The sequence below is a fragment of the Peromyscus eremicus genome, chromosome 1 (assembly GCF_949786415.1).
Source record: "Peromyscus eremicus chromosome 1, PerEre_H2_v1, whole genome shotgun sequence".
Taxonomy (NCBI): domain Eukaryota; kingdom Metazoa; phylum Chordata; class Mammalia; order Rodentia; family Cricetidae; genus Peromyscus; species Peromyscus eremicus.
Window position 1 is genome coordinate 82746211 of NC_081416.1, and position 27584 is coordinate 82773794.

Sequence of the window (27584 nt, forward strand, 5' to 3'; positions counted from 1 at the left end):
TTTGTATATCAAATATTTTTCAGCATTTTGAATCATTTCTTTTATAGTGAGTCCCAAAGGTGTGATTTCTAAATGAAAGAGTATTGCCAGGGTCATGGCCCAGATGCTATTACCAAATGCCTTCATCCCAAAAGTCAAGTTTTATATTCCCACTGGCATAATGAGACCATGAATACCCTAAGGCTGTGGTGATCTGCCTGTCCCAGGAACAGGAACAGCAGAATTCTCTTCATACAACCAATGGATGGATGCTGAGGATTTCTCCAGTCAGGGATGGGGCATTGGTGGTGAGCTTTGAATCAGGGATGTTCTCACCTTTACCAGCATCATCCCACAATGCCCATTTGGAAACTGACCATCTTTGATGCCTATTATTTGAAGGGATAGTGCTCCAAGGAGGGGGCTGGCCAACCCTGCTTCCTTCTCCTTTCAGGACCTTCAGAGCATCACGTCATCTTTCTTGGGTTGCACCTCATCTCCCCCACTCTTGATTTCTCAATTTACTTCTTAAGATCTTTCCAGAAACGGTCTTTGGCAGTTCAGAAATGAAAGCCACCTGGTAACCAAACAAACAGATATCATTATGCTTAGAAACCATCGTTTCCCAGAATGACCCTTTTCTTAAGTTGTTACTTTTACTATTTCATTGGAAAGCTCCCATAATTCAGGGTTTTCCCCAGGAGACAACATTTAAAACTGCTAGAGTTTAGAGCACATGGGCCTTCACCTCTCACCAGACCCGCAGCTTCTCCTCGGTAGGTCAATTCTTAGAGTAAGACCATAATGGACTTTGGGAAAGATCCAGCGAAGAAAGACAAACAAGGCTGAAGCAGTAGCTGGGGTGTGCATATCTCTGGTGTGCATATCTCCCTGTATAGGAGGCCAGTCCAGGGAGCAGGCACCCATCTGGCTCCTCAGCTTATGTCTCAGGACCCCAGGTGTTTACCTTCCTGGGGTACTTGTATGGAGCAGTCACCTTCTTCACATGCTCCTGGAGCTCCCGGGTCAGTGCTTCTGGGTCATGAGACATGTAGGCTGGAGAAAGGACGATAAACGCCTTCACCACCTGCAGGGAGGGAACCCCAGAAGGCATCAAGCCTTCAGGAATAATGCTTTTCTTCTCAGGCTAGCCTTGTGCATATGTGGCTACTTACACTATCCTATCAGGAGGTTCTACTAGTTTCTACTAGTTCTACTAGTTGCTTGAGCACAGCCAGGGAAGTGAATGCCATCCATCTCCCTATTGTTTGCCTGTTAAGAATAAACTACTGAAGAGTTACTGGCTTTTGTGGGATCATTTTGGAGCCTCATTTCCTGTGCCACTCGCCATACTTGTAATGACTCCATTAGGAGGCAGCATGGATTCCCCTAAGATGCAAACCCACTGAAGGACATAACTTTACAACATCAATGGCTATTTACTTCCAGATTTTCCTGTATGAGGACAGAGGGACATGGGCTTGTCCAGGCAGAAGAAAACACAGCCCTGCTCAGGGGCTGCTGGGTCTTTGGAGAGTGCCTGTACATTTCCCATCAGCAAACATGGAGTTACACTGTTTCTGTTTCAGTCAGTCCAGCTGGTGTTCTGCACCTTGGCTTTGTCTGCCTAGGTTTCTCCCACAATTCGCCTCCCGATAAAGAGGCAACAATTGTTCAAAACATAATTCCTTGGGCTGGAGATGGTTCCAAGGGTAAGCGCATTTGATGCTGAGCCAGATGACCAGAGCTCATTCCATGGAGCCCACATGGTTTGTCCTCTACCTCCACGCATGTGCTGTGACACACATGCACATTTATTCACACACACACACACACACACACACACACACACACAAATAAATAAAATTTAAAGTACCTTCAAACAGTGCCTCCTAATAATGTCAGAATTTACACCCATAAAGTCTCACCAATATGACTGCCTCAACATGGGCTGAACGAGGATAACACCAATAGAAATGCCAAAGTGGATGGGGGAAGGCCACAGATGTCAACTCTACACAAAGAACTACAGGCAACCAGGGAATGATGGGAATGGGAGAAACAGTCCTCCCTAGGGAAGACTATTGGTATCGTCCAATACCAAATGGTCAGCCCTGAAAACATATATACAAGTAACATTATACAAAGGGAACAGGTTATACTTAGGAATATATATGTAGATACATATATACATGTAATAACAATTAATGGAAAAGAGGTCACAAATTTGAAAGAAGGCAAGAAGGCTTTGGAGGGAGGAAAGGAAAGGGAGAAATGTAATATTATAATCTCAAAAATAAAACAAAACAGTTTCTGATAGCAATGGAAGAGCCTAACAGGCCACTTGCTTGTAGGTCTACACCAACATTAAACGACTAACTCTCTTTTGTTAAAGGGTAGTGTCTTTGCACACTTCCCAGAGGTGTAAGCTCACTATCACTTTGTGTTCAGACAAACCTGGCTTTTAAGAAGAGCTGTCTCTTATCATGTTTACTATGAAACATTTATTGAGCACCTGTTATGGGCCAGACTGTGTTCCAAGTACTCTCTATGGAATCACTTGAGGGTGTCTGCTTATCAGTGCTCTAGTTAATCCACAGTATTCATAGCCACGTATTCCTTTCCATGTCTGATTTCTCCAGCACATACATGAAAGTCACACTTCTCTCTTCCTATACCAAACTCAAATTTTAATGAGGAGTCGCTTGGCAAAGGGTTTCAGGCCAAAGCTGGTGCTCTGGATCTCCAAGCCGTATGATTCAGCAGACCTGACTTGAAGCCTAAAAATCTGTATTTTAGAGAAGAACTTGAATGAAGCAACCATGAATCATCTGGGGACCAGACTTGGAGAATCGCTGGCCATAATGCTTCCATGAACGCAGACTGATACAACTCCAACTTTACAGAGAGACTGCTTCACATTAGGACCATGCTGGAGCCATGGACCATGTTTGAATCTAAAATGTCTGCCACACACAGTTGGAATGCTTGTTGCCCAGCTCCTGGCACTATTTTGGGAGGTTCTGAAAACTTTAGGAGGTCGGAATTAGTTGGTGGAAGTAGGATACTAAGAGTGGGTCTTTGAAGGGCATATCTATATCTATATCTATATCTATATCTATATCTATATCTATATCTATATCTATATCTATATCTATATCTATCTGTCTGTCTGTCTGTCTGTCTGTCTGTCTGTCTGTCTATCTATCTATCTATCTATCTATCTATCTATCTATTCCCTTGGTTCCTGCCTGATTGTCTACTTCCTGGCCTGCTATAATACGAACAGAGTCTACCACTCACTTACACCCCATCCCCAGTCAAGCTATGGACTTCATTGCTCTGCTTTCCCTTCCCACAACAAAGAACTAAACACTATAATATTGGGAAATAACTAAGGCTTCCCTTCTTTGGGTTGTTTCTGTCAGGTGTTGTGGGCATAGCTGTGCCTAGGGTCTGCTCTTTCCTTTCTCTTGGGACCCACAGAAAAGGAGTTTGCTTTTGTCCTGTGAAAGCCCATTAAATTTGGCTCATCTTTCTACCAAATCAAGGCCACTTAGAAACATCCTGTCATCCCTCAAGTTGGCCATCCCTTCCAGCTACAGCCCATCAGTCATGCCTGGTGAGCCTGCTAGGTCTTCACCTGAAAACAGAAAAGAAGTTTTTTTTTTTGTTTTTTTTTTTTTTTTGGTTGTTGTTGTTTTACTGGAGAGGATTATGGCAGTCTGTGTCTTCCTTCCACTGAGATCTCCTGCCGAATCAGCAGCCTCATTTGGATTGTCTGGTGTCCAAGTAAAATTACACTTTATATTTTCCCATCTTGTCTTTGTAGAGTGCATCTACTATTTAAAGGTGGTTTAATCAGAAGCAATGAGTGACTGAGGGTGGGGCTTCGGTTTTGTGATACTAGGGGTAGGGCTGAGACCAAAGGAGGGACCTAGCATTCCTGCTTGTTCATTGGGGGAGCTACTAAGTAGAAAACAATGCAGTTATGTTCTTGCCTGACTGCTTACCTCTCCTCGAATGGGATCTGGGCTGCTGACCACAGCACACTCAAGGACAGCTGGATGTTCCGCAAGGGCACTCTCTACCTCAACAGGCCCGATCCGGTAGCTGGAAGAGAAAAGAAGCTTTTCCAAATGGCTCTCCTTCCCTTATAGAACCTTGAGAAAAGGAAAGAGCAAATTGCCGACCTTGAAGAGTTGATCACGTCGTCGTTTCTCCCTAAGAACCAAAAGTAGCCATCCTTGTCCATGTGGGCTTGGTCCCCAGTGATGTAAAAGTCTCCTTTCTCTGATGAGGCTGTCTTCTCAGGATTGTCCTTTAAGACAAGGGAAGACCGTGAAGGGTCATTTGGGCACAACCACTTAGGCCAGCCCCTGCCTGGGGATCCCACACTGGAGGCCAGCAACCCTTCAACAGGTAGCCTATTGGTTCTCAAGACCCAAGCTGTCCAGAATTTCCTACAGGGCAGGAGGCTGGAGTCCTGAAGATTTGTGGCTTCCTCTCTTTTAATTGGATGAGTGCTTCCAGGTGGGATCTAGAGCAAATGCTGATGAGCCTCCTTAGAAGAGTTGAATTCAAGGAGGACACACACGGGGCAATTGGCTCTGGATAAGCGAATATGCTGAGTAGAAGATCTGAAGTAATGGGTTGCCTTGAAACCCCATTGATAGGAGGTGAGGGTAGAGGGTAGAAAAAGTCAAGCCATGATTCTAAAAATCAGTGTGTGTGTGTGTGTGTGTGTGTGTGTGTGTGTGTGTGTGTGTATGAATATGGACACATTAGGGCCATGGCACATGTGCTGAAGTCAGAGGACAGCTTTTGCTGTCAGTTCTTTCCTTCTGCTTTGTTTGAGACAGGTCTTTCATTGTTTATCTGCACTGCATGCTCCAAGCTGGCTGGTCTCTCATTGTTTATGTGCACTGCATGCTCCAAGCTAGCTGGTCTTTCATTGTTTATCTGCACCACATGCACCAAGCTGGCTGGTCTTTCATTGTTTATTTGCACTGCATGCTCCAAGCTAGCTGGCCTGTGAGCTTCCAAAGATTCTTCTGTCTCCAACTCCTCTTAGGAGCTGGGATTTCAGACGCTCGTGGTACTCTGTCCAGCTTTTGGCCAGTTCCGAGGATTCAAACTCAGGTCCTAACACTTGCAGGGCAAATGCTTCATTCACAAAGCTGACTCTCCAGCCCCAAATTTCCAAAAGAATTAAAGAAAAATTTACTATTTGTTAATAGAAAGAAAAAAAATTACTAATTGCTGCAAAAATATGGGTGACTGGCAAATAAATTATCCTGAGTTTAAGATTAAAAAAATGGATCTTTTATGACTCCATGTGTAGGTTTTAGAAAGAAAACAAAATTAGTATATAGTTGTTGTATACAGTATATAGTTAATATATAGTATATGTAATGCTATATAGCAACAACAATTTACCAATTGCCTGAGGTCTCAGGTAAAGAAGGTTGGATGTAAAGGATCTCACAGAACTCTTAGAGGTGATGACAATGTTCCCATCTTCACTGCAGTGGTGGCCACATAGGCACACACAGTTACCAGAAGTCACTGGCCTATACACTTGCCATGGATGCATTTTTTCACAAGTAAATGTTATCTCCGTTCAAAAACACATTTTGAGGAAAAGCTAAGCTATTAATGAATAGCTAAGAATGTATCTTAGCAAAGGTCTAAAAGGTAGAGTCACAGAAGTCTTACCAATCTATAGAACATTAGAGGAGAGAGAAACAAATGGAAAGATAGGAAGAATGAGTAGGAGCTGCTGAAATAGTTTGGTGAGTAGTTGTGTATGCTACCAAGCCTGATGATCTGAGTTCAATCTACAAACCCACATGGAAAAAGGAGAGAACTGACTTCCCCAAGCTGTCCTTTGACCTACACACATACTCCCTGGCATGCATGTACCCAAACACACACACACACACACACACAAAAAAAATTGATTAATATAATTAGAAAGAATGGGTGGAGTGTCAGCTTTCTCTGGGTTGATTTACAGACAAAGCAAAATCCAATTAAACTGCTAACAAATGTTTTTATGGATCTTGACAAGTTGATTCTAAAATGCACATTCAGTTGGCTTAGTGTATGAATGGTATGGTATCTCTGTGATGAGTGGTTCTCAATTCTTGGGTGCACTTTTGAGTTACCCAGAGGCTGACCCTCATCATTCAAAAGTTTAGTTGATTTGGTTTAAGTGATATGTAGGCATCATAATAGTTGAAGCTTCCTGGGTGTTTCTGATGCACATCCTGGTTTGAGAGTTTTATAGAAAAAAAGTCTGAAGAGGCTCTAGCCAAAGTATGTCTCGAGGAGAGAAAATTACTGTCTTATTTTGGAACCTTGGACTGAAATTCCAGGGTACAAACCCAGCCAGCAAACCAGAAAGAAACACCTTGAAAACTTGACTCTGATACAAATTTGCAGTTGGCTCTTTGGTAAGAACCTTCACTTCCCTGAACCTAGTTTTCCCTATCCTTTGCCATCATGATTAAGTCGGCATGGGTTTGTGTTCTCAACACACTCTTTTTAAAGCCTACAACCTTGCATATTAGTTTCGTGACACTGGAGAAGTCATTATACCTTTGTAGTTTCCTTATCAACAACAGAGTTCCTGATCAATAACAATAGCAACCCACTTCATGCAGTTATTCCAAGGTTAAAATTATAGATATTTACAAAATGTGCTTCTCAAGGTTTGGCATGAATGATTGCTGAGACTTCTCACAGGTGATCCCCACCTCTTACCAGATAGCTGTTGAAGAAACAGAAGGGTCTGGTGGGTTTGATGCGGATAGCAACATTCCCCTCTTTTTCTGGAGGCAGGACATTGCCGTCCTCATCTACAATCTGATGGAGAGATCGCATGGCATCAGAGCATCGTTTACACAGTTGTGGTACCCACCAGCCTATACTCCCCAGCACATGGAGGGCTCCATGCACAGGGGGCAGAGGCTGCCTACCTGCACATCGTAAGGTGGGCTTGCTTTCCCCATAGATCCAGACTTAATTGTCGAGTCTCTTGAATTGCCACAGATGAGGACCTGGAGAGAAATCAGTGTCCATGAGGGGGGCCCCATCCTCCTGTTTCCTGCCTCAGGCTTGCTCTCACTACCATCCATTCTTCTTCTTTCTTCCGCCATCTTTCTTTCCCTCCCTCTCATCCTTTTCCCTCTCTTTTCCTTAATTTTTCTTTATCTCCTTTCCATAGCCAACACATCTTTATGTGGAACTCTAATTAGTGTTCATGGATGGAGACCTAAATTGTATCATTAAGCTCACAGACTCACTCACCCCCACATCTTGCTGAGATGGCTGCAGAGGTCACTGCTTAAGATTTTACTAAAAATACATTGTAGGCTATTCTGGGATGACAACTTCCTTGAGCATTATGAGTATTAATCCTCATTGTCAACTGGATTGAATTTAGAATCATCTAGAAGGCAGGGTGTCTGAGAAGGGAAGACCATTCTGAATAATATCAAGATGGAAACTCTTCCATCATGGGCTTCCAGTGCCATAATGTCTCCAAGATCAAGGGACCAAGTGATCACAACTAGACTCTCTAAAATTATGAGCCAAAGTAAGTCTCCCTTCTCTGTTTCTGCAGGATATTTTGTCACAGCTACATAAAAGTAATCATGGTATCAGGAAGGCTGTTGTGCAGGCCATGGTGTATGTGAAATTAATTACCCAAGACTGCTTTTGAACCAAAAGGAAGAATGGCTAATGGCATCTCATTGCCAGTTTTCCCCAGAGCCAAGGCAGTTTCTGGCAGGCATTGGGGAGAGGTGAGTAACTGCTATAGGTCAGTGATCCTCTACGATGGGCTGAGGGCTCAAATGAGGTGGCCTGGGACACCAACTCACTGTTTCAGATTGTCCGTAGCCTTCATGGAGCTCCAGGCCTGTCTGGCTCTTCCACTTGTCCCTCACATCAGGGTTGAGGGCCTCTCCACCCGTCAAACAGTGTCTCAGGCTTTGAAACTTGTACCTTTCTCAAGTAGGAAGACAAGGCCATCTATGTCACAAACATTTCTACACACTCTCTGACATTGCTAGAGGTTCAGAGCCCCAAAGACACTAGAGGACAAACTCACTTCTGTACCACAGTCAGTTCCATGTGGGCCAACCTCTCTCTGCAGATACGGTCTGCAGAACCAAATCATTAAAGTAAGTCAATCCTATCTAAATTTGGGATAAAATCAATTGTCCAAATTAATTTACCTATAAAAACCTGATAGATAATAAATCAATTAAGGTAATGATCTGACTCAAAGTAATAAATCAATTAAAAAATTCTAAGAGATTAAAAATAGTCTTCTAAGAATCCCCTAATTCTGAAAATTGGATCTAAAATTTCCAAAGATACTAAATAAATAACAAATCTGCCTCTCAGTTCAAAAATTATCCTAAGTATAAATACATTTTCAACAATTTTCTTCTCCTGGTTGGAGTCCACTGATTCAACTGAATTACTTAGTACTGCCAGCCAGCCTCTAATTAGTCTTCAAGAATTACCCAAGGACTGCTTCTAGCCAGAATTACAATGTGGAGACTAGCCAGAATTACAATGTAGAGATATTCACAAGAATTGAACGGGATGGATTCTTATATTTACAGGAATACACTCAAAGCCATGTAAGTCCTCCCTTCTTTGGGGTATTCCATGGCCAGGTAGTGTGGTTAAGGAAGATGAGAACTTTTGAAGAGCATACCTTGGGAAAGGATAGAAAAGGGAGACATGGGTCAGGATTAGTACGTTACTGACTGATGAGGGGATTCACCCAATACCCTAGCAAATAGTCTTGTACAACTAGTGGCTATTGCTTTGGATTTGCCCAGGATAAGAGCCATCTACAGAGTGTTGTCACCTTCTTTTGGGTGTTCAAAGACAGATACCCAGGAATGCCTGGCTTGGGTTAATTTGGGCATGGAAGATATAGAGTATACTGTAGTGGAGCTTGTTAGTCTAAGCAAATGAAATATCCTTGGCTACCAACCCCACTCTATAGATGGTCAGTGGAACTCCAACAATTTCTGTGACAGAAGTTACAGACACAATGTTAAGGTACTAACTAGCCTGTAGGTGTGGTATATGGTGGTGATGAAGTTTACCCCGAGTGTTGAAATTTTGGATTGCCTTAAATCCTTTCCATTTTCTCTGGGTATGAATTAAAATCATCTTTAAAAGCTTTATGTAAGGTATGTGGGAGTGTTTTGTGTGAAAGACAGAAGATAGTAACAAAGAGAGACATATGAAGACCTAGAAAGAGACAGAGATGACTCAAGAGAGTCATAGGAAGACAAAGATGAGAACCACGGGGAACAAGAGTTGAATTAAGAAGGTGGATTTGCACGTACATCCTCATATGGGAACCCCAGAAGTGCCAAGCAAAGGCTGTACCTTGTCAGATCCTCCTGTACAAGCAGCCGGAAGAGGGTTGGGACACAGCACAAGGTACTTATTGGGAACTTGCAGAGAGTCTAAACAAAACAAGGGGTTTAGACAGTTTTCTTAGAGACACTCAGGTGTGATGGGATGGGTGAATTAGATATTTATAGTCCCATTGACAAAGCAAAGGAGTAGAAAACTAAGCATGGCACCTGTCAAGATGATCTCCATGACCTCTACCTGCTAGCATTTGTACCTTATAGAGTCTCCTCTTACACTACACCAAGGTTTGTCTGTGGTACCAATAGCATCCTGTTGAGATTAGATTACAGGAAGAGGATAGCTTCTGTCTCAGATGCTCTCACCTCTCTCGTTCTCTCAAGTGATTCACTCTGGAGGAGACAAGGTACCAGGCTTTGAGTACATTCTAACTGCCCTTGGGATGAGGGTACACAGTAGGCCAGTATTTAGTGCATAACTGATAAAAACCATAATCCAGAAGTGAAACAGCTTACCCAGGCTTCACCCTACATTGAGATGACTGCATTCCTAGATGATAGCTCTGTAAAAATTATTATTAAAGCTCATGGGAGATGGCTCAACCAGTAAAGTGCTAACAGTGCAAGTGTAAGAGCCGAGTTTGCTCCTCAGAACCCAACCCACGAGAAAGAGCCAAGTGTGGTAGTATATGCTTATAAACTCAGCACGAGGTGGCAGAGACAGGTAGATCCCCAAGACTCACTGACCAGCAGTCTAGCCCAATAAAAAAGCTTCAGGCCAAAGAGACCTTGCCTCAAAATACAAGGTGAGTGCCACCTGAGGAATGCCATATGAAGACGATCACTGGCCTCCACACATAAATGTACAGTACATGTACACACACTCCTACACACATTCATTTGCCTGCACTCATGTGAACACACAGAAACATAAATTATCCTTAGAGATATATGTCATACATTTCCTTATATCACTCATTTTGAAGGTGTTTTTATCATATGGCATCATCCATCTCCAGAATTATTTCATCTTTCCAAACTGGGTCTGTGTCCCCATTATGTACTAAATTCCCATTACCTTCTTCCTAGACTCGTGGTAACCACCATTCTTCATGAACATGACTATTCTAGGTACCTTATATAAATAGAGTCAAGTAGTATATGTCTTTTGTCCTGCCCTCCTTCACTTAGTATGAGGTCCTCCAGAATCATCACTCATATTGCAGAGACCAGAATTGGCTTCCTTTTAAAGGCTGACTAACATTTGTGTGTGTGTGTGTGTGTGTGTGTGTGTGTGTGTGTGTGTGTGTGCTGTATTTGGGTTACACGTTCAGTTTCTGATGGATACTTGGGTTGTTCCTGCCTTTTCGTTACTGTGACTAGTAACAATGCTCTGTTAATATGGGTGTACTTTGGTGAAATCTTGACAGCAATCTTACAAGGCTTCTTTTCTCCAAGACCACCTGGTAAAGCTGTTCCCAGATTCCCAACCATAGAAAGTAGTGAGACAATAAATAAATGCTTGTGTTAAAGCTGCTAATTTTAATGTATAGTATAGCAATAGATCATGAATATAGTGCTATGGCTGGGGCAGTGAAAAAATAAACTGCATGTGTGGCCAACAAGTCCAACCTGAATGATGATGATGGGCAGTTAACAACAACTAATGCGTTAGGGACCTCATTTCTTTCTATTATCATGACAACTGTATGAACTTCCCTTTAGAGGTAGAAAGTAGGACTCAAAGAAGTCCAGAGACTAGGGTGAGAGTCCAAGTTTGACCAATGGTGAAGCCCATACTTTTAGCCACATATAACCCAGCTTGTCTCAAAGAGATGGTATGGGGAGATAAGCTCGTTGATGTCTCAAGAACTCTCATTTAGAATAGAGGATAGACCAAAGGTACTCAGTGTCTTCACTGGGGTGGTCAATCTTCCTACCTCATGATAAGACTCCAGAGAAACAAGACAGGAGGGGCCAGGTGTATGGTAGGGTGAAAACTCTTGATAAGGTTTGGGACAGCAGCACATGCTCTGGGGAGCAGACTTTTGATTTTACCTAAAGTTTTGACAAATAGCTTGTGCTTTGACAAGAACATAGGGAAGATGATTGTGGAAGGAGAGGCATGGCGTGTAGTAAAAGGCTTTGCTAAGGTTTGCAGAGACGAAATTCTTTTGTGCCTAGGGATTTATATTGAGCATGAGCAATGATTAAAGTTTGCCAGGTGGACAGGAACCAGATTACAGAAGGCTTCGAGTGAATTTGTCATCAGATTCATACATTTTTCTCATGCCACCTTAAAGCATATGTTTCATTTACCTCATTTACACCCAGGACACAAAAGGTGTTTCAGAGCTTAGCATGGTGGTATACACTTATAATCTCAACCCATGGGACTCAAATGCAGAAGACCTCTGGTTCAAGGTTGTTCTGGGTTATATCGTATGACTGTTTCAAAATGAGGCCTTAGTGATAGGGCATCTACTCAGTGTGTGCAAAGATCAGGATCCCAGCACTGGGATATTTTCTTACATTTAGGATCATTTTGGCATCAGCTCGGGGCAGCTCATGCACAAAAATGCAAGCTCCATTGGACCAGGCAGAGAAGAGAGTCCAGGCTGCCTTCACCCAACCGGTGTCAGTTGTGTTCCAGAAGATGTCAGATTCAGTCAAGGCCATCCACCTCCTGCCAAAAAAAAGAGAGGAGGTAAGAGCATCCTCGTCAATGCCTCCACCTTTAGATTTCATTATTCACGTAACATTATTTGGAGCTCAGACCACAGGAGGTACCACTCAAGCTTGTCAAATCTACACAAGATCCATCAGCTCAACTACTATCTCAACAAACACTTACTCAACACTTTCTCTGAATTTGGTCGTAGGCTAACAAGACAAAATTAAAAGAACAGGTCCTGTACTTTCAAGGAGGTCACCATTTAGTGAGAGTACTTGCAAGGGAAAATTAATCTCAGTACATTGTGATAAGAGCGTTTTTTTTTTCCATTCCATGCTCATTTAAATTAGTCTGGAGTCAGCCCTAGGGATGTAGAAGTAAATAGTCATATTTTGAAAAGCTTATAGTTTAGTAAGTATAAGTATCCAAGAAATCCTGGGAGAGCACATTTTTTAACTTTCTTTTCATGTATTCTTTGTGTCCTTCACATCATGCCTCTCAATCCCACCCATCTCCCCCACCCCCAAAAAAATTAAGAGAAAAAGGTGGGGAAAAGGAAGAAAGGGAAAATCTTGTCATGGAAGCTGTAGTATGACACAATGAGTCATGCAGTAAACCCCTTTATCCATACATTTTTACATGCAGGCGTTCATCGCAAAGAATCATTGCTCTGGTTTGAGGCCCCTAATCTCTGCTACATCATTAATGCCTCTTGCTCATCTCTGCAAGGGGTTAACTAGCCAGGACAATGCTGGAGAGCTCACTTTGATGGTTAAGACAGGGAGAGCTGATGGGCTGACCAACCCTGCAACTATCTAGGCCCAGAACCAGGGTTATGTGTTGTCCCACCCAAATATCCACCCCATCTGTGATCTACTGGAGTTGGGGGGGGGTCAGTCCTGTAGACAGGGGCTGCAGGATCTCCATGACACAGGGCAGTAATGGATGTCCAGGAAGAATCTCAGTGAGGACCCAGTCAGTGTCAATGGGAGAGTACATTTCTAAGAGTTAAAATCAAAGTCTTGTATGATAACAGAGAATAAACACCTAACTCAGAGCAAGAAGACTATTATCTTGACAAATGTTGATTGAGCATCTTTTAAGATTTATCCTATGTTTTCATGGGGTCCATAGTGAGAGTGGAGATGGGTCTGAGAAATGCATCTGAAGTAGGAATGACTTTTGAATAGGCATCATTGATGTGTAGGAACCATAGTGGTGAAACAGAAGGAACATCGTAGGGAAGGGACAAAATGTCTGCAAACACAGAATATAGACAAGCTGTCATGGTTGCCTTTGGGTTTCAGGACATACTTTCTTCTGGTCCTCCTTATGAGTGGTTCCCCCCAAGTCAGCTTCTATTCCTCCCTTCACTGCAGAAATATTCTGCATTCTCTTCAAATCTCACCCAGCCTCAACATATTAACTATACTGGTACCCTGAGAGGAATCTCATTACATCTGTACATCTATACCCTACCTCTACATCTCTACTTCAGTTAAGAGGACGGTGATGTTAAATAGACCCATTGAGTTTGCAATGCCAATGAATAACTCTGGGTTTTCCTTCCTCTGCCCAGCTTACTCCTTAGTTTCCTCCCTATTATTCTTGGGAGAAAAAGCCACATAACACTAACTCCATATTGAACTGTCAGAAAATTTCATTAGATCTGTGTTTAAATTGTTCATAATCTTTTCACTCCCGTCATCTCTATTTCCCAAGACAGGTCACTATGCTTTTTGTTCTAATGTAGTGTTCTCTTTCCTAACTCTGCTTCATTCCTTGATCCTTACTATTTACTATCAACCCAGCATCCCGAGGGACCCTCTACAAACTAAATTGGATCATGCCACACCTCTGCTCAAAATATCCAGTATTTCTTAAGTAAACCAAAAAACTTAACGTAGAATTGTCATATGACTGCGCAATTCTACTTCAGAGAGATGAAGAAGTAACCATGGGGACAATAGGTACAATATAGAAGTAACCCATAACAGTTGAGTGTATCTACTAACAGTTGAGTGGATTTGAAAATGTAATATGTATACAATGGAATCCCTTTGAGTCATAAAAGGTAGGGAAATTTCCCTGAAATTTTTATTTTTCTGTACAGCTGAATAAAATACCACTCTGAATATGTGTCACATTTATATATTAATAATATATATTTTTATTCTTCTGTTGATGGGTGTATAGTCTGGTTCTATTTCCTTGCTACCATGAATAAAATGGCAATAAACATGGATGTGCAAAGTATCCCTGTGGTAGGATATGGAGTCTTTGGGTATTTGCCTAGGAGAGGGATAACTAGGTCACATGGCAAGAAAATAGATGGATTTGGAAAATATATTAAGTGAAGAGGCTCAATCTCAGAAAGAGAGAACCCACGTGTTTTCTCTCATATGTGTTTCCTAGCCTGTGATATATACATGTATATACATAAGTATATGTGAAACCTGCGAAACTAGAAATGATACCAAGAGGATCTAAGAACAAGTAACAAGGGGGAATGGGAGGTGAGCCAAAGGACCCACGACCAGTGACAGGGTGTTGCAGAGGTAGCAGGAGTGGGGGAGGTGAGAGAGGAGGAGAATCTACTGAAACACACTGTGTTTGAAAAGGCCATCGTGGTATCCTGTACCTTCTATGCTAATTAAAAAGTAAATGTAAGGAAAACTTAGAGAAAATGGATGAACCCTGAAGATGCTGTCCTGGAGAAAGGAGCAAATTTCAAAATCATGCACTGCTCACAAGAGGTGGTGTCTGGAGTAGTCAGATTCATAGAGATGGAAAGCAGAACAGGGGTTCCAGGAAGGCGCGGGGGGGGGGGGGGGGGGGGAGGATGAGAGCTTGTTATATAATGGGCCCAGAGTCTCTGCTCGAGAAGATTGAAAGTTAGTTCTGTAGAAGAATGCTGGTGATGGGTGCACAAAAATGTGATTGTATAGAATGCTATTAGATGATACACTTAAACTGGTAAAAATTCCTAAGAGAAAGGACCTTGAGTGTTTTATTTTACCGCAGATAAATGACCAGTGTTTGAGGACATGAGTAATTTTACCATGACTTAAAGATTGTATATCACATACATGTTTCAAACCATCACACAGTGTTCTATAACTAGGAACAATTTTTATATATCTGCTAGAAAAATTTTTTTAAAAATGGTAAAAAAAAATGTGTTGTATATTTTGATATAATTTTAAAAATATCTAACAGTTTTTATCATCCTCAGAGGAAAGCCTTCGGGCCTTCCTGACTTACCCTCTGGTTGCCCTCTGACCTCCATTTCCAGCTCTTCCTCCTTCACTCCCTCCCCTCTGCTCACTCACCCACCTCGGTTTTGGACCTTCTAGACAAGCTGTCCCAATACCTTCCACTGGCCACAAAACCCAATCCATAGCTGCACTGGGAATGTTCCACCATCTTGGGGGCCCCTGTGGTTCCACTGGTGAAGTAGATGGCCACAGGATCTCGGCTCTTGGTTCTCACACAGTTGTGCTCTGTAGATGCCTCTCTGGAAAATTCGAGAATACTAGGTCACACTGTTAATATGAAAACACCAAGCAGTGCCAAAGCTCTCCCAATGGCAGGAGGTGCTGTGGGGGTGATATCTGCATACACCTTAATAGATAGATACTAGCCCTACAACAACTCTATAGCCGAGGAAATGGAGGCTCAAAATGCCCAAATGCCTCATTTGAAAGATCCACGATGTTGGGTGAATAGTTCAGTCAGTATAGTGCAAGGGGACAGACATGAGTTTAGATCCTTAACACCCACATAAAAGCTGCTTGCATCTGTAATTTCAGACTTGGGAATGAGGAGGCAGAGGGTCCCTGGAGATCACTGGGCAGCCATTCTGCCTAGCTGGTGAGCTCCAGGTTCAGTGAACTCTGTCTCAAAAATTAAGGTGGTGGAGAATGATAGAGGAAAATACCTGGTGGGAACCTCTGTCTTGCACATACGTACACACACCTACATGAACAAGCACACACACACACACACACACACTCACATACATACCACGTAATACAACAACACATAAGTACATACACACACACACACACACACACACACACACACACACACACAACAGATCCCTATATTCTTTGAGTGGGATTGAGGAGTTTGTGTGTAATTCTGTTCATTTATGAATTGTCCTATCCCTAACTCAATTCTCAATGTAGAGATATTTTTCTAAATGTTTTCTCAAAAATTAGGGGTTTGAGATTAGGTAATTTCCCAAGTTCTGTGATTTGAAGACTCTGAGTTAATTTTTAAAAGAAATTCCATTACTTGTGCTCCGCCTTGGAAAAAATGAATCAGAACTCTGATTTTTTTTTTAACCTTGGGTAATTTTAATGACAACTGAAATTAAAAGGATATATCTAGGTTAACCTGACTGTTCCCTAAAATGTCATGGGCTGATCTTTAGAAATGAGGACTCCTCTGACACCAACCCATTGCTACTGTTTGCATCTTGAAGTCTCCCAAAGGCACTGTTCTTGGTTCTCAACTTGCTTCTATCCAACCTAGTGTCAGTCATTAGGAAGTAGACCTCATAGAAGGCCTTAGACCAGTGGGAACATGTCCTTGAAGGTGCTTGTGAGCCTTGTTCTTTTCCTTTCTCTCCCTTTCTTGTTTCTTAGCTCACATGGTATAACTGGTTTTGCAATGCCACATGCTTTGACCATGATGAACTGCCTCATCAAGGGGGCAGTCAATCATGCAATGAAACCTTCAAGATTGTGAGGCAAAATAAATTTTTTCTTTATGTAAGTGGGGAAAAAAATGAGGACTCCTAGGATCCTGGTTCAGATCTGTCTGGCTAAGTAGGCCAGATGTTAGATTGCACAATTTGTATTTCGAATACTCAGGTCCATCTGGTCATTGAGCTGCACATTCCAGGCTCAAGAGTTCAGTACCCAGTGGCCTGTTTTGGATTAGTCCTTTCTTATTTTGTTGTTCTTTTATTGTGTTTTGCAACAGGGTCTGGCTCTGTAGTTCAGGCTTGCTTCACATTCATAATCCCGTCTCAGCCTCCCGAGTGCTAGGCTGACAGGTGTGAGTCACCAGGACAGGCATTCTGGTCCCTGATCAAGACAAAAATTTCAAATCCCCAGGTAAATGTCTGCCACACCACATCCCTGTCACAGGGCAGCAGTCTTGACCCCACTCTAATTCTCACTTTATTCTTTTTTGGCAATTCAGGTGAGTCACTTCACTTTTCCAACATTGTTTTCTCACCGGTGAAAATAAGATTACACCTTGTGGGGTTCCTTACAAGGATTAAACAAGGTGATTTCTTCCTTGCCACAGTGTCCTGTGCACCAAATCCCAGAGCACCAGTGTTCTGAAGCACAGAACAGGCCTTATTAAATCCTTCTTGCACACATGAATGTAGGCAAATGCTTATTCAGCACAGTGCCTGGCAGACAGCAAGCACCGGTAAGAGGCAGCTATTTCACTAATCAACAGCCTTCTGTGAACTAAATGTATCATAAAGTTTAGCTCACATGCTCTGGCTAAGAATTCTAGCAATCTTTGCCAGCATTTTAGGGGACACTAGAATGAAATGACACATCCAATAACTGAGTGACCTTGAACATTGAGGTGGTCACAGGATGATGTCTCTGGCCAGTATCTGATTCAGTCCTCTTGTGCTCAATCCTGTTGCTGAAAAGGAAAATACCCAAAGCCCATCTCATTGCTGCTCTCTTGGAGAGTCTCAGTTTACCGAAGGAGTTCCCGGAAATTGATCCAGTCCGGACGACTGGTGTTGGACACCAGAAGCTTGGTTTGGAGGGAGGGGCAGTCAGCACTGATGGCATCCACTTGAGGAGCTAGGGCATCACTGGTGATGATAGACTTGGCTCTGGCTGCCTGCAGCCGGTACCTGAGATCCTTTGCTGTCAGCTGGGAGACACCTGGAATCATGACCACACCTTGGGCCACACAGAGAAAAAAGGTTGTTAGAGAGGAGAATGATTCTAATGTAGAGGCCAGAGAAATGAGTGGCTGAAGAGGGTTGGAACATCTGAGGGAACAATAATAGTAACAACCAAATGAAAAAGATGTTGCCTAGGGTAAGAACTTTTCTGACATTATAACATTACTTCACTTAGTTCTCATGATGCTCAGAAATGCATGCTATTGTGATAAACGCTCCGTACATTTTTAAAGAGTATGGGTCTTTAGACTTTCGTGCCTTAACTAAATCAAATGGTTTGCCCAAGAGTACATAGCTAATGTCTAATAAAGCCAGCACTGTGGAGCTAAAGCAGTGGTAAAACCTGTTCTGTCCTGGCTAGATTTAAGTCAGCTTGACACAAGCTAGAGTCATCTGAAAGGAGGGAATCTCAGTTGGGAAAATGCCTTTATAAGATTCAGCTGTAGGGCATTTTGTTAATTAGTGATTGATGGGGGAAGGCCCAGCCCACAGTGGGTGGTGCCATTCCTGGGCTGGTGGTCCTGAGTTCTACAAGAAAGCAGGCTGACCAAGCCATAATGAGCAAGCCAGGAGGCAGCACCCCTCCATGGCCTCTGCATCAGCTCCTGCCTCCAGGTTCCTGCCCTGCTTGAGTTCCTGTCCTGACTTCCTTCAGTGATGGACCACAATGTGGACATGTAAGCCAAATAAACCCTTTCCTCCCCAAGTTGCTTTTGGTCATAGTGTTTCATCATAGCAATAGAAATCCTGACTAAGACACTGACAGTCTATGATCTCAAATATATTATATTGTATTGCCTTAGCAACTCTGTAGTTCAATTGTTTTCTACGCCTTTTAAATAAAATTTTGCAATAAAATCCTTTTGTTGTATGTGGATCACTTGCCGATAAAGGAGGTATAGCAGGCAAGGACTCCAGAGCCCCCACAGTGCTTCAACCAAAGCTGTGCTGAGGGTGGCAGGTTCCATTCACCTCCAAGGAATAAGGACCGGGTGTGGTGTGTGTGTGTGTGTGTGTGTGTGTGTGTGTGTGTGTGTGGCAAACTTGACATTTGAAAGCCTTTGATATCTCATAACGTGAATTATTAGTATTTTCTCTCAAGTTTAAGACACTCATTTCACAGAGGAAAACATCTAGTGAGAACAAGAGGCAGGAGGAAAGGTCAGTTCAGCACAACACCAGAGCTGAGCTCGTGTTCTCACTGCTCTTTGCCCCGTCTCCCAAACACTTGTACAATTTAGTGCCCCGTGTGGGCACCATCTGAGTTGGATGGTGTTCTTCATTCATGTGTGTTCACGTAAGTGTGGGTGCTATGCATGTATGTGTGTGTGGAGGATGTAAGAAGATAACCTCAGGTGTCACTCTTCAAACGCCATCTATCTTGTTTTTGAGATAGGATCTCTCACTGGCTTGGAACTTGCCAAGTGTGCCAAGCTGCCTAGCTGTTGAGCCACCTGTCTTTGCCACCCTAAGGCTGAGATTATAAATATGTACCATCATACTTGGTATATATTTGCTTGGCCTTTTTGGCTTTTTTCTTTTTAATATGGTTCTGGGGGTCCAACTCAGGTCTTTGTGAGATATTCCCGCAGCCCTGAAGTGCTTCTTCATTCCACTTCTCTGTTATCACATCCCATAGAAGTTATTTGTTGGTTGTGATTTAGGGACTGTACTCAAGTTTGGAGTAGGTGTGGCCCTGTTGGAAGAAGTGTGTCACTGTGGAGGAGGGCTTTGGGGTCTCATATATGCTCAAGCTACTGCTCAGTGTCTGAGTCCACTTCCTGTTGCCTGCATATCAAGATATTGCCAGCACCATGTCTGCCTAAGCACCTCCATGTTCCTTGCCATGATGATAATGGACTGAACTTCTGAACTGTAAGCCACCTCAATTAAATGTTTCCCTTTATAAGAGATGCCATGGTCATGGTGTCACTCCACAGTAATAGAAACCCTAACTAAGACAGAAGATGATGGACAGCCAGAACTATCAATAAGAGAAAGCCAATCACTATAACCTGCCAAGTGCATATGAGGAACTAGAGATGTAGGACTGCATTGACTTCAGATTTGGTATCTTCTGCAGTGTTGGAGTGGAAGCTATACCTCGCATCATAATGTGAAATGTAGTTGTGAGTTATTTTATTTGAGTATCAATAAAAGATATAGAGTAGGCAAAAGTGAGATATTTGGTAGCAAAAATAAATAATACTTTAAAGAAAGCTTTGATTATGAAAAATCTCTTAACACAGTGCCCAGCACATAGTAGGTGCTTTAAAAAACTACACGGTCTCCTTAGACTTCTATCCTTACTAAACAGTTGACTTATTTTTTAAGGTTTTTTTATGTAAAAGGTTTTTTTTTATTCCATTTTACACCAACCACAGTTCCCCCTTTCTCCCTCCCTCCCTCCCGCTCACCCCCAACCTTCCCCCCACCCCACCCCCATCCACTCCTCAGAGAGGGTAAGGCATCCTATGGGGAGTCAACAAAGTCTGGTATATCAAGTTGAGGCAGGACCAAGCCCCTCTTTCCTACATCAAGGCTGAGCAAGGTATTCCTCCATAGGGAATGGGCTCCAAAAAGCCAGTTGGGATAAATCCTGGTCCCACAGCCAGTGGCCCCACAAACTGCCCAAGCCACACAACTGTCACCCACATTCATAGGGTTCCCCAGCTGTCAGTCCAGAGTCAGGAAGCTCCAACTAGCTCAGGTCAGCTGTCTCTGTGGGTTTCCCCATCATGATCTTGACTCTTTTTCTCATATAATCCCTCCTCCCTCTCTGACTGGACTCCAGAAGCTCCACCCAGTGCTTAGCTGTGAATCTCTGCATCTGCTGTGGATATTGCTCTGTATAAATAAAACGCTGATTAGCTAGTAGCCAGGCAGGAAGTATAGGCAGAACAAACAGAGAAGAGAATTCTGGGAAGTGGAAGGCTGAGGCAGAGAAACGCTGCCAGCTGCCACCATGAGTACTAACATGTAAGATACTGGTAAGCCACGAGCCATGTGGCAAGGTATAGATTTATAGAAATGGGTTGGTTTAAGATGTAAGAACTAGATAGCTAGAAGCCTGAGCCATTAGGCCAAACAGTTTAAATAATATAAGTGTCTGTGTGTTTATTTTATAAGTGGGCTGCAAGACTGTGGAGGCTTGGCAGGACACAGAAAGAAACTCTCCAGCTACATACATCTGCTTCCATCAGTTAACAGTTGACTTTTAATTATCATATCATTGTCTAGCCTCTGCAAGCAATCAGGTTTGTGACTGCTAGGCAAAGGAAAAGTGAACCCCCCTATGGGGTTCTTTTTGTTCCATCCTCCAAATCTTGTGGGAACTGCCAAGCTCTGGTGGTCGGCACCAGTCCCACCAATGAGCCCTAACCTTGCTCACTGACCTGTTCGCATACAAGCCACGCAGCTCAGCCACCAATCTGGAAGTCGTGGAAGCACCAGCATCATTCTGTCTCCAGGCTGCAGGCCACACACACCCTCTAAGACATTTGCTGCCTTCCTGGACTGCTTCCCCAGCTCCTCAAAGGTCCACTTGACTTCTGCTCCTGAGCCATTCACCCACCAGAAGGCAGGATTTGGTGGCCGGTTCCCTGCCTGGACAGTGGGTGCAGCAGAAAAAAAAATAGTAGCCATTGTTGGGTATTTTTGCTCATTTGTTTTTAAGAAATCAAATTTTTACAATAGTTAGGTCTTCACTGAGTTCAAAAATTAAAATGATGGGCCAAGGGTATGACTCAATCAATGAGTTCTTGTTTACATGCACAAAGCCCTGGGTTTAGTCCCAGGACTGAGTAAACCAAGTGCTGTGTAGCATGCCTGTAACTACTCAGGACTTAGAAGATAGAAACAAGAGGATCAGAAAGGCAGGACCATCTTTAACTACATAATAAGCTTAAGGCCAGTCGTGTCTACATGAGACCCTCCCTCATAAAACTAAAAGCCAGCCAGCCAAACACAAAACCAAAGGGCTAGCTCCTTCAACTTCGGAGAGTGGCCAGTTTTGTTACTTACATATTCTCCCAGTGTTGAGTTAGGCAAACTTAAGCAAATTTTACATATCAACTTTTTGAACGTAAAAGGTAGGATGATTTACGCTGTCCTGTGTCCCTCCCTGTTTAATTAAAACATTACTCACATCACCTGCTAATTACCACATAAAAGCACACAACACACTGGTCTTTAGTGTAGTCCCATAAGTTGTATAGTAGTATCATTTATTCTTGCTTTGATTAAAATATAAATGCCATGACCGAAGGCAACTAAAGGAAGAGTTCATTTTGACTTAATGTCTAGTGTCGATGTCTATGATGGTGGAGAAGGCATGGTGGCAGGAGCGCTGAGCCAGGCATGCACCTCACTGCACAGAGAATACAAACTGGAAGTGGGCAAGGCCATAAACCCCGAGAGCCTGCCCAGGGCTTTGTCAGACCTCTTTCCGGCATATGCACGACCCTGGCAACGCTCTTGGCTCTAATCCCACAGTTTCAGAGATGCTCGGGAGTGTACTGGAGGCTTTCAAAGCCCGTGTAACTTTCTCAGTCCCTAGCCTTTCCTTTCTTTAGCTTCTTGGTTATTCTACTAGCTTTTGGCTTATTTTTCCTTTCCCATGTGGGCATCTAACACTTACTTCCTCTGCTTCATGCAATCACCAAATTAAACTATTTGCCTACGGTTGTTTTTTTGACAAATGGCTTCCTGGGACTAGACTTTTCTTACTGGTTAAGTTCCAAGCTGTGTCAAATCTAGACAGCCTTGCAAAAGTAACAAAAGTCAGTTGGCTGTCCAATACCGTATGGTCACCCCTGAAAACATACATACAAGTAACACTATGTAGACTGAGAAAGTTATATTTAGGAACATATACATATACATATATGCATGTAACAATGAAAAAAGAGGATATGAGTTTGGAAGAGAGCAAGGAGGGATATATGGGAGGGTTTGGAGAGAATATGTAACTATATTATAATCTCAAAAGTAAAAGAAAAAGATGGGGGGAGTAACACCAAACAGTAATTATTAGAAATGAAGCTTTGAAAGGGCTTTGGCAACATTCTTCGCCTTCTGAGGCTGCCAGGCTCCACTGGGGACAAGGGCTGCTGTTTTCCAGGGCTTCTGGGTGACTAGGAAGTTGGGTCAGGACAGGGAAGCTTAAAATGGCTCCAGGCTCGCTGTTCGGGCTGAGGTTCAGCAACTGCTATAATGAACCCGGGGTTGCCAGGCCTCTGCTGAGTTCTGAAGATGCAGATTCTCAGTCTTCCTCAGTGTTGTGCTTGTCACTGTGGCTTTCAGGAAGCCAAGAGTGTTGGGAAACCCCATTTCCTTTTTATGACTTATTCCTGCATTTTCTGTTTTTATGCTCAGATGACCTCTAAGAGGTCAGGTATTGTGGCAAATAACTTTAATCTCAGCAACTGGGGAGTTAAGCCAAAGAATCATTAGTTCAAGGCCAGGCTGGGCTATGTAGCAAAAGTCCTGTCCCAAAGAAAACAAAACAAATGCCCAAACAAAACTCCAAATTCAAAAGCTAGATAAAACATTGGCCTAATGGGTGCAAGGCTCTGGACTTCACCCCCAGCACTGGAAAAGAAAGGCAAAGAAGGGAAAGAAAAAAAAAGGAACTCACTCTTTGCAGATAGCTAAGGGTGGAGCATTCTGTCTATGAGTCACAAACACATCTCGTTTATTGCTCGCTACAGCTTGGGGTAGCAGTTGCCTTGATTCCTAGCTGCAGATGAGAAAGTCAAGGCCTAGAGATCTCAGGGAACTTGCCCAAGTGCACACTTAAGTATGTGGATAATGTATGTGTGGTGACTTCAAAAGGCTGCTTCTGAGTCTCATTCATCCTCACCCTGTGGTAAATTTACCAATTTACCATATTCAGTGGCGGTGTGGTATTCCTGCCTCTTGTGGTGGCAGAACTGACAAGGTTAAAAGTAACACAGGTAAGAGAGGAACAATGGATCATGCCTGTAATCATAGCACCTGGTAGTCTGAGGCAGGAGGCTTGCCGTGAGTTCAAGGCTAGATTGAACTACAAGTTGGATATAGTTCCAGGCCAGTCTGAATTTCAGAAAAAGACTATCTCAAAAACAAAGAAACACACTCTGGAGGCAGGCAGGCAGATCTCTGTGAGTTCAAGGCCAGCCTGGGCTATATAACAAGTTACAGGTGAGTCAGGGCTACATAGACCTGTTTTGTTGTTGTTATTGTTGTTTTTTTATTTGTTTTTTCTTTTTTAGAGCAAGCAAACAAAATTAACTCTAAAATTCCTTTAGAATAAAAATTTATATTCTTTTACTACCAATAAATCATTAGTATCAAATATAATACAGAAAGATATCCATAATAGGCACATATAGAAGGGAAAATAAAGAAGTGCGTGCAGATATGACACACAATGAGCAGGGCGGTGGTGGTGCACACCTTTAATCTCAGCACTCGGGAGGCAGAGCCAGGCAGATCTTTGTGAGTTTGAGGCCAGCCTGGGCTACAGAGCGAGTTCCAGGAAAGGCGCAAAGCTACACAGAAACCCTGTCTCGAAAACAAACAAAAAAACAAAACAAAAAAGACACACAATGGAATCAGGATGTGTTTGTTTATTTGTTTTTGTTCACATCTAGGTGAAAAGCTTTGACCTTAAGCTCCTGCTTCTCCTGCTCAGAAGGAAAATGTGTATGAGTGACAGATGGAATACCATCAAAGTAGAGCCCCTTCCGCTTAGTGGATCCCCAGCAGGAGGATGAAGAAGCGTGACTGTCTGTGTGGTTTGAGCTCCGGAACCAGCGACACTTTAAGCCCTGTGCCAGGTGTGTCTGGTTCATACCACTCGGGTCAGATTTATTCCCCTTAGGCTTCAGTGCTAACAATTCGAGTTTTAGAACTCGCCAGGTTCCCAGGTCTCAACATTGAAATGCTCCTGTCTTACAGCTTTGAGTCTCACTGCAGTGTCTGAGGGACTTCAGATGCCCGGGTGGGACACTAGGGCAGGGGGGGCCTCACCTTTTCCAGCCGACTCCACTCGTCCAGCACATCGTGGGCAAAGTTGAAGTACTCAGGTACTGGCTGCCTCCCCAGGCTGATGGCTTCCCAGGTGGCCACAACCTCAGGGACAGGTGGAGGTGGTGGCTGCCTGTGAATCCTGCAGACTCCCCAGGAACTCCTCAGAGCCTGGAGGACCAGGCTTCTCTGCCATAACCTCATGTCTTCTGTTGCCTCCTGCCTGTCACCAAAGAGGAGAGACTGTAGTCTTGAATTCTTGAATTTGGGTTGAGGAGGAGTCTGTGACCAACCCTGAGAGGGGCATAGCTCATACCGGCTGTGGGACACATCATTGGCTTCATTCTGCTGTGACTGACATTGGTAGAGTCTCCTCTCTGAACCGGAAGTACTCTCCTACCTCTCTCTGTGTGGGGGTCTGCATGTATCTGAGGTCATCTGTTCAGAGGCCGCTTCTCAAAACTCAGGCCTTCAAAGGGATCCCCCAATAACAGTAATTTTGCTATTGTATTAAAAAACTTTAATGTGTATTTTGTGTGTATGTATGTTCAGGTGCACATATGTGCTCAGGTACATGTGTTCATGTACATGCGGAAGCTGAAGGAAAACCTTGGCTGTTGTCCCTCAGGTCCTTTTGTTGTTGTTGGGACAAGGTCTCTCATTGGCTTATAACTCACCAGTTAGGCTAGGATGACTGGTCAGCACACCCTACGAATCCACCATCTCCAGCTCTTCCATGTAGATTCTGGGGATCAGCTTAGGTCCTCATACTTCTAGGACAAGCACTTTATTGACTGAATTATCTCCCTAGCCCCTTCACAGATATTTTAACTGATCTATAATTACACAGATTTAGGGAGCACACTGTGACATTTCAGCTACTTTGTGCTATGTGTGATGGTAGGTCAGTGTAATTAACATAGCTGTCACCTCAAACAGCCCAACACTGCCTAATAGAGACAAATTACTAGCCACACATGCAACTCACAGCTTTCTGCCACTTAGATGCAGAAAAGTAAAAAGAAACATGAGACATTAATTAGAGTGATATCTCTTACTTAACCAGGCACATAAATAACATTATAGCTTCAACATGGCACCCTTCTGAGAAGAAATCATTTAGGAGATATTTGTATTTTTGCACCAAGTGCAATGCAATATGCACTTCACACTAATAAGCATAGCTAGGTTTAGCTCAGCTGTGTGTCAAGTGCCAGGAGCTGCCAGTGGGCAGTGCATGGGCCTTGAAACACAGGTGGTCTCCAGAGTCTGTGACAGACGTGGAGCCCCAGCTTGCATCTGTGAGTGTGACTCTGCATGTTCCCAGGATGCCAGACATATCACCTGAGTGGTGACACTCCCAGTTTCAGTCCCTTGGGCCAATTTTCTCTAGTGATAACACAACAGGACAACATTAAACAATGATGATGTGTTTCAACAACAGGAGAAACCCATCCCCACAACCACTGAATGAATGATTGTCCTTATTTCACACCGATAGATTGCCCAAGCTCCTGGAACTAACTGTTCATGGTCCTGTAAGCAACCCTTATTACATGCACTGGGTTCCAGAAATAATAACTTAAAAGAAAAAAATGTCAGAGTGAGTAGTTGAGAAGAAGGGGATTGGTGGGGGCAGGAAGGGAGAAAAGGTAAGGATGGGGATGATTATTATGAAAAAGCATTTTACATGTGTCTGAAAAAGCCGAGGTGAAACCCATTATAATATATAATAGAATATGCTTAGTCAGCAATAAAAATGATAAAAAAGCTCTCCATTAAGCCTTATAGACAACTCTGCCGAGAATGCTACTCTCTCCACGAGGAAAGGTGACTCCCAAGCCTCACTTTCCAGAAAAGCCTGAGTTCAGGCTCTGCCGTAGCTGCTAACCCTAGGTTTGGGGCTTAGCAATCCCCAACATCATCCCTGTATTCTGTCCCACACCTTTCCCTTTGGCTCTTCCCTCCTTGGTGGCCAAACTCCAGACTCTCCAGGCCTTTCCCACAGTTTCCTAAGGTCACCTCATGCTGTGCCTATCCTTGACTTCATCACCAAAGACCTCTGGGCAAGTGACACCTGCCAGTAAAGAATTTCTTGTTCAGTTACCTTGTTCTAAAATCCAAGGTATCTGTGTTCCTCTTCAGCAGCAGGGCAGACCTGAAGGCTCCTGAGAAGTTCACCCAGAGGCTGAAGAAAGGATTTTGACCCAGAGCTTTAGCCCCAAACACAGCCCGAGAGAGGATTAGAAGTCAGCCAGGGACGTGCAGTTTCAGCTTTCAACCAGTCAGGACATTGTGAACCAGTAAAAGTGTCTCCCTGCCAGTTTCCCTGGCACACAGTGACCGAACCCTGACCTGGACTCGGCCTCCTCAGGACTAGGACATTTACTCACTGGAATTCAGGCCAACAGCCTGAAACTGGAATAAGAACTTTCCCCTGCTTTAACAGAAAAGACACAAAGCCAGACCCCATCTGTTTCCTACTTGAAGACCTCCTCTGATCTCCAGGCTTAAAGATGAAAAGTGAATAAGCAGCCTTGCTAAGGATGAGAAC

General features: G+C 43.3%; 1 protein-coding gene across 1 annotated transcript; it reads right to left on the reverse strand.

Annotated features, from left to right (window-relative positions):
* Acsm5 (acyl-CoA synthetase medium chain family member 5) lies at positions 1 to 27312 on the reverse strand. The gene is made up of 14 exons (XM_059268010.1): positions 27138 to 27312; positions 25034 to 25253; positions 21415 to 21625; positions 17807 to 18014; positions 15440 to 15583; positions 11925 to 12078; positions 9406 to 9485; positions 7869 to 7992; positions 6963 to 7043; positions 6748 to 6849; positions 4173 to 4300; positions 3993 to 4092; positions 947 to 1066; positions 1 to 556 (listed from the first exon to the last, which is right to left on the reverse strand). Exons 2-14 carry the CDS (start codon positions 25232 to 25234, stop codon positions 473 to 475), a joined length of 1737 nt encoding a protein of 578 aa, XP_059123993.1. The 5' UTR covers positions 25235 to 25253; positions 27138 to 27312; the 3' UTR covers positions 1 to 472.
* Between the last annotated feature and the right edge of the window lie 272 nt (positions 27313 to 27584).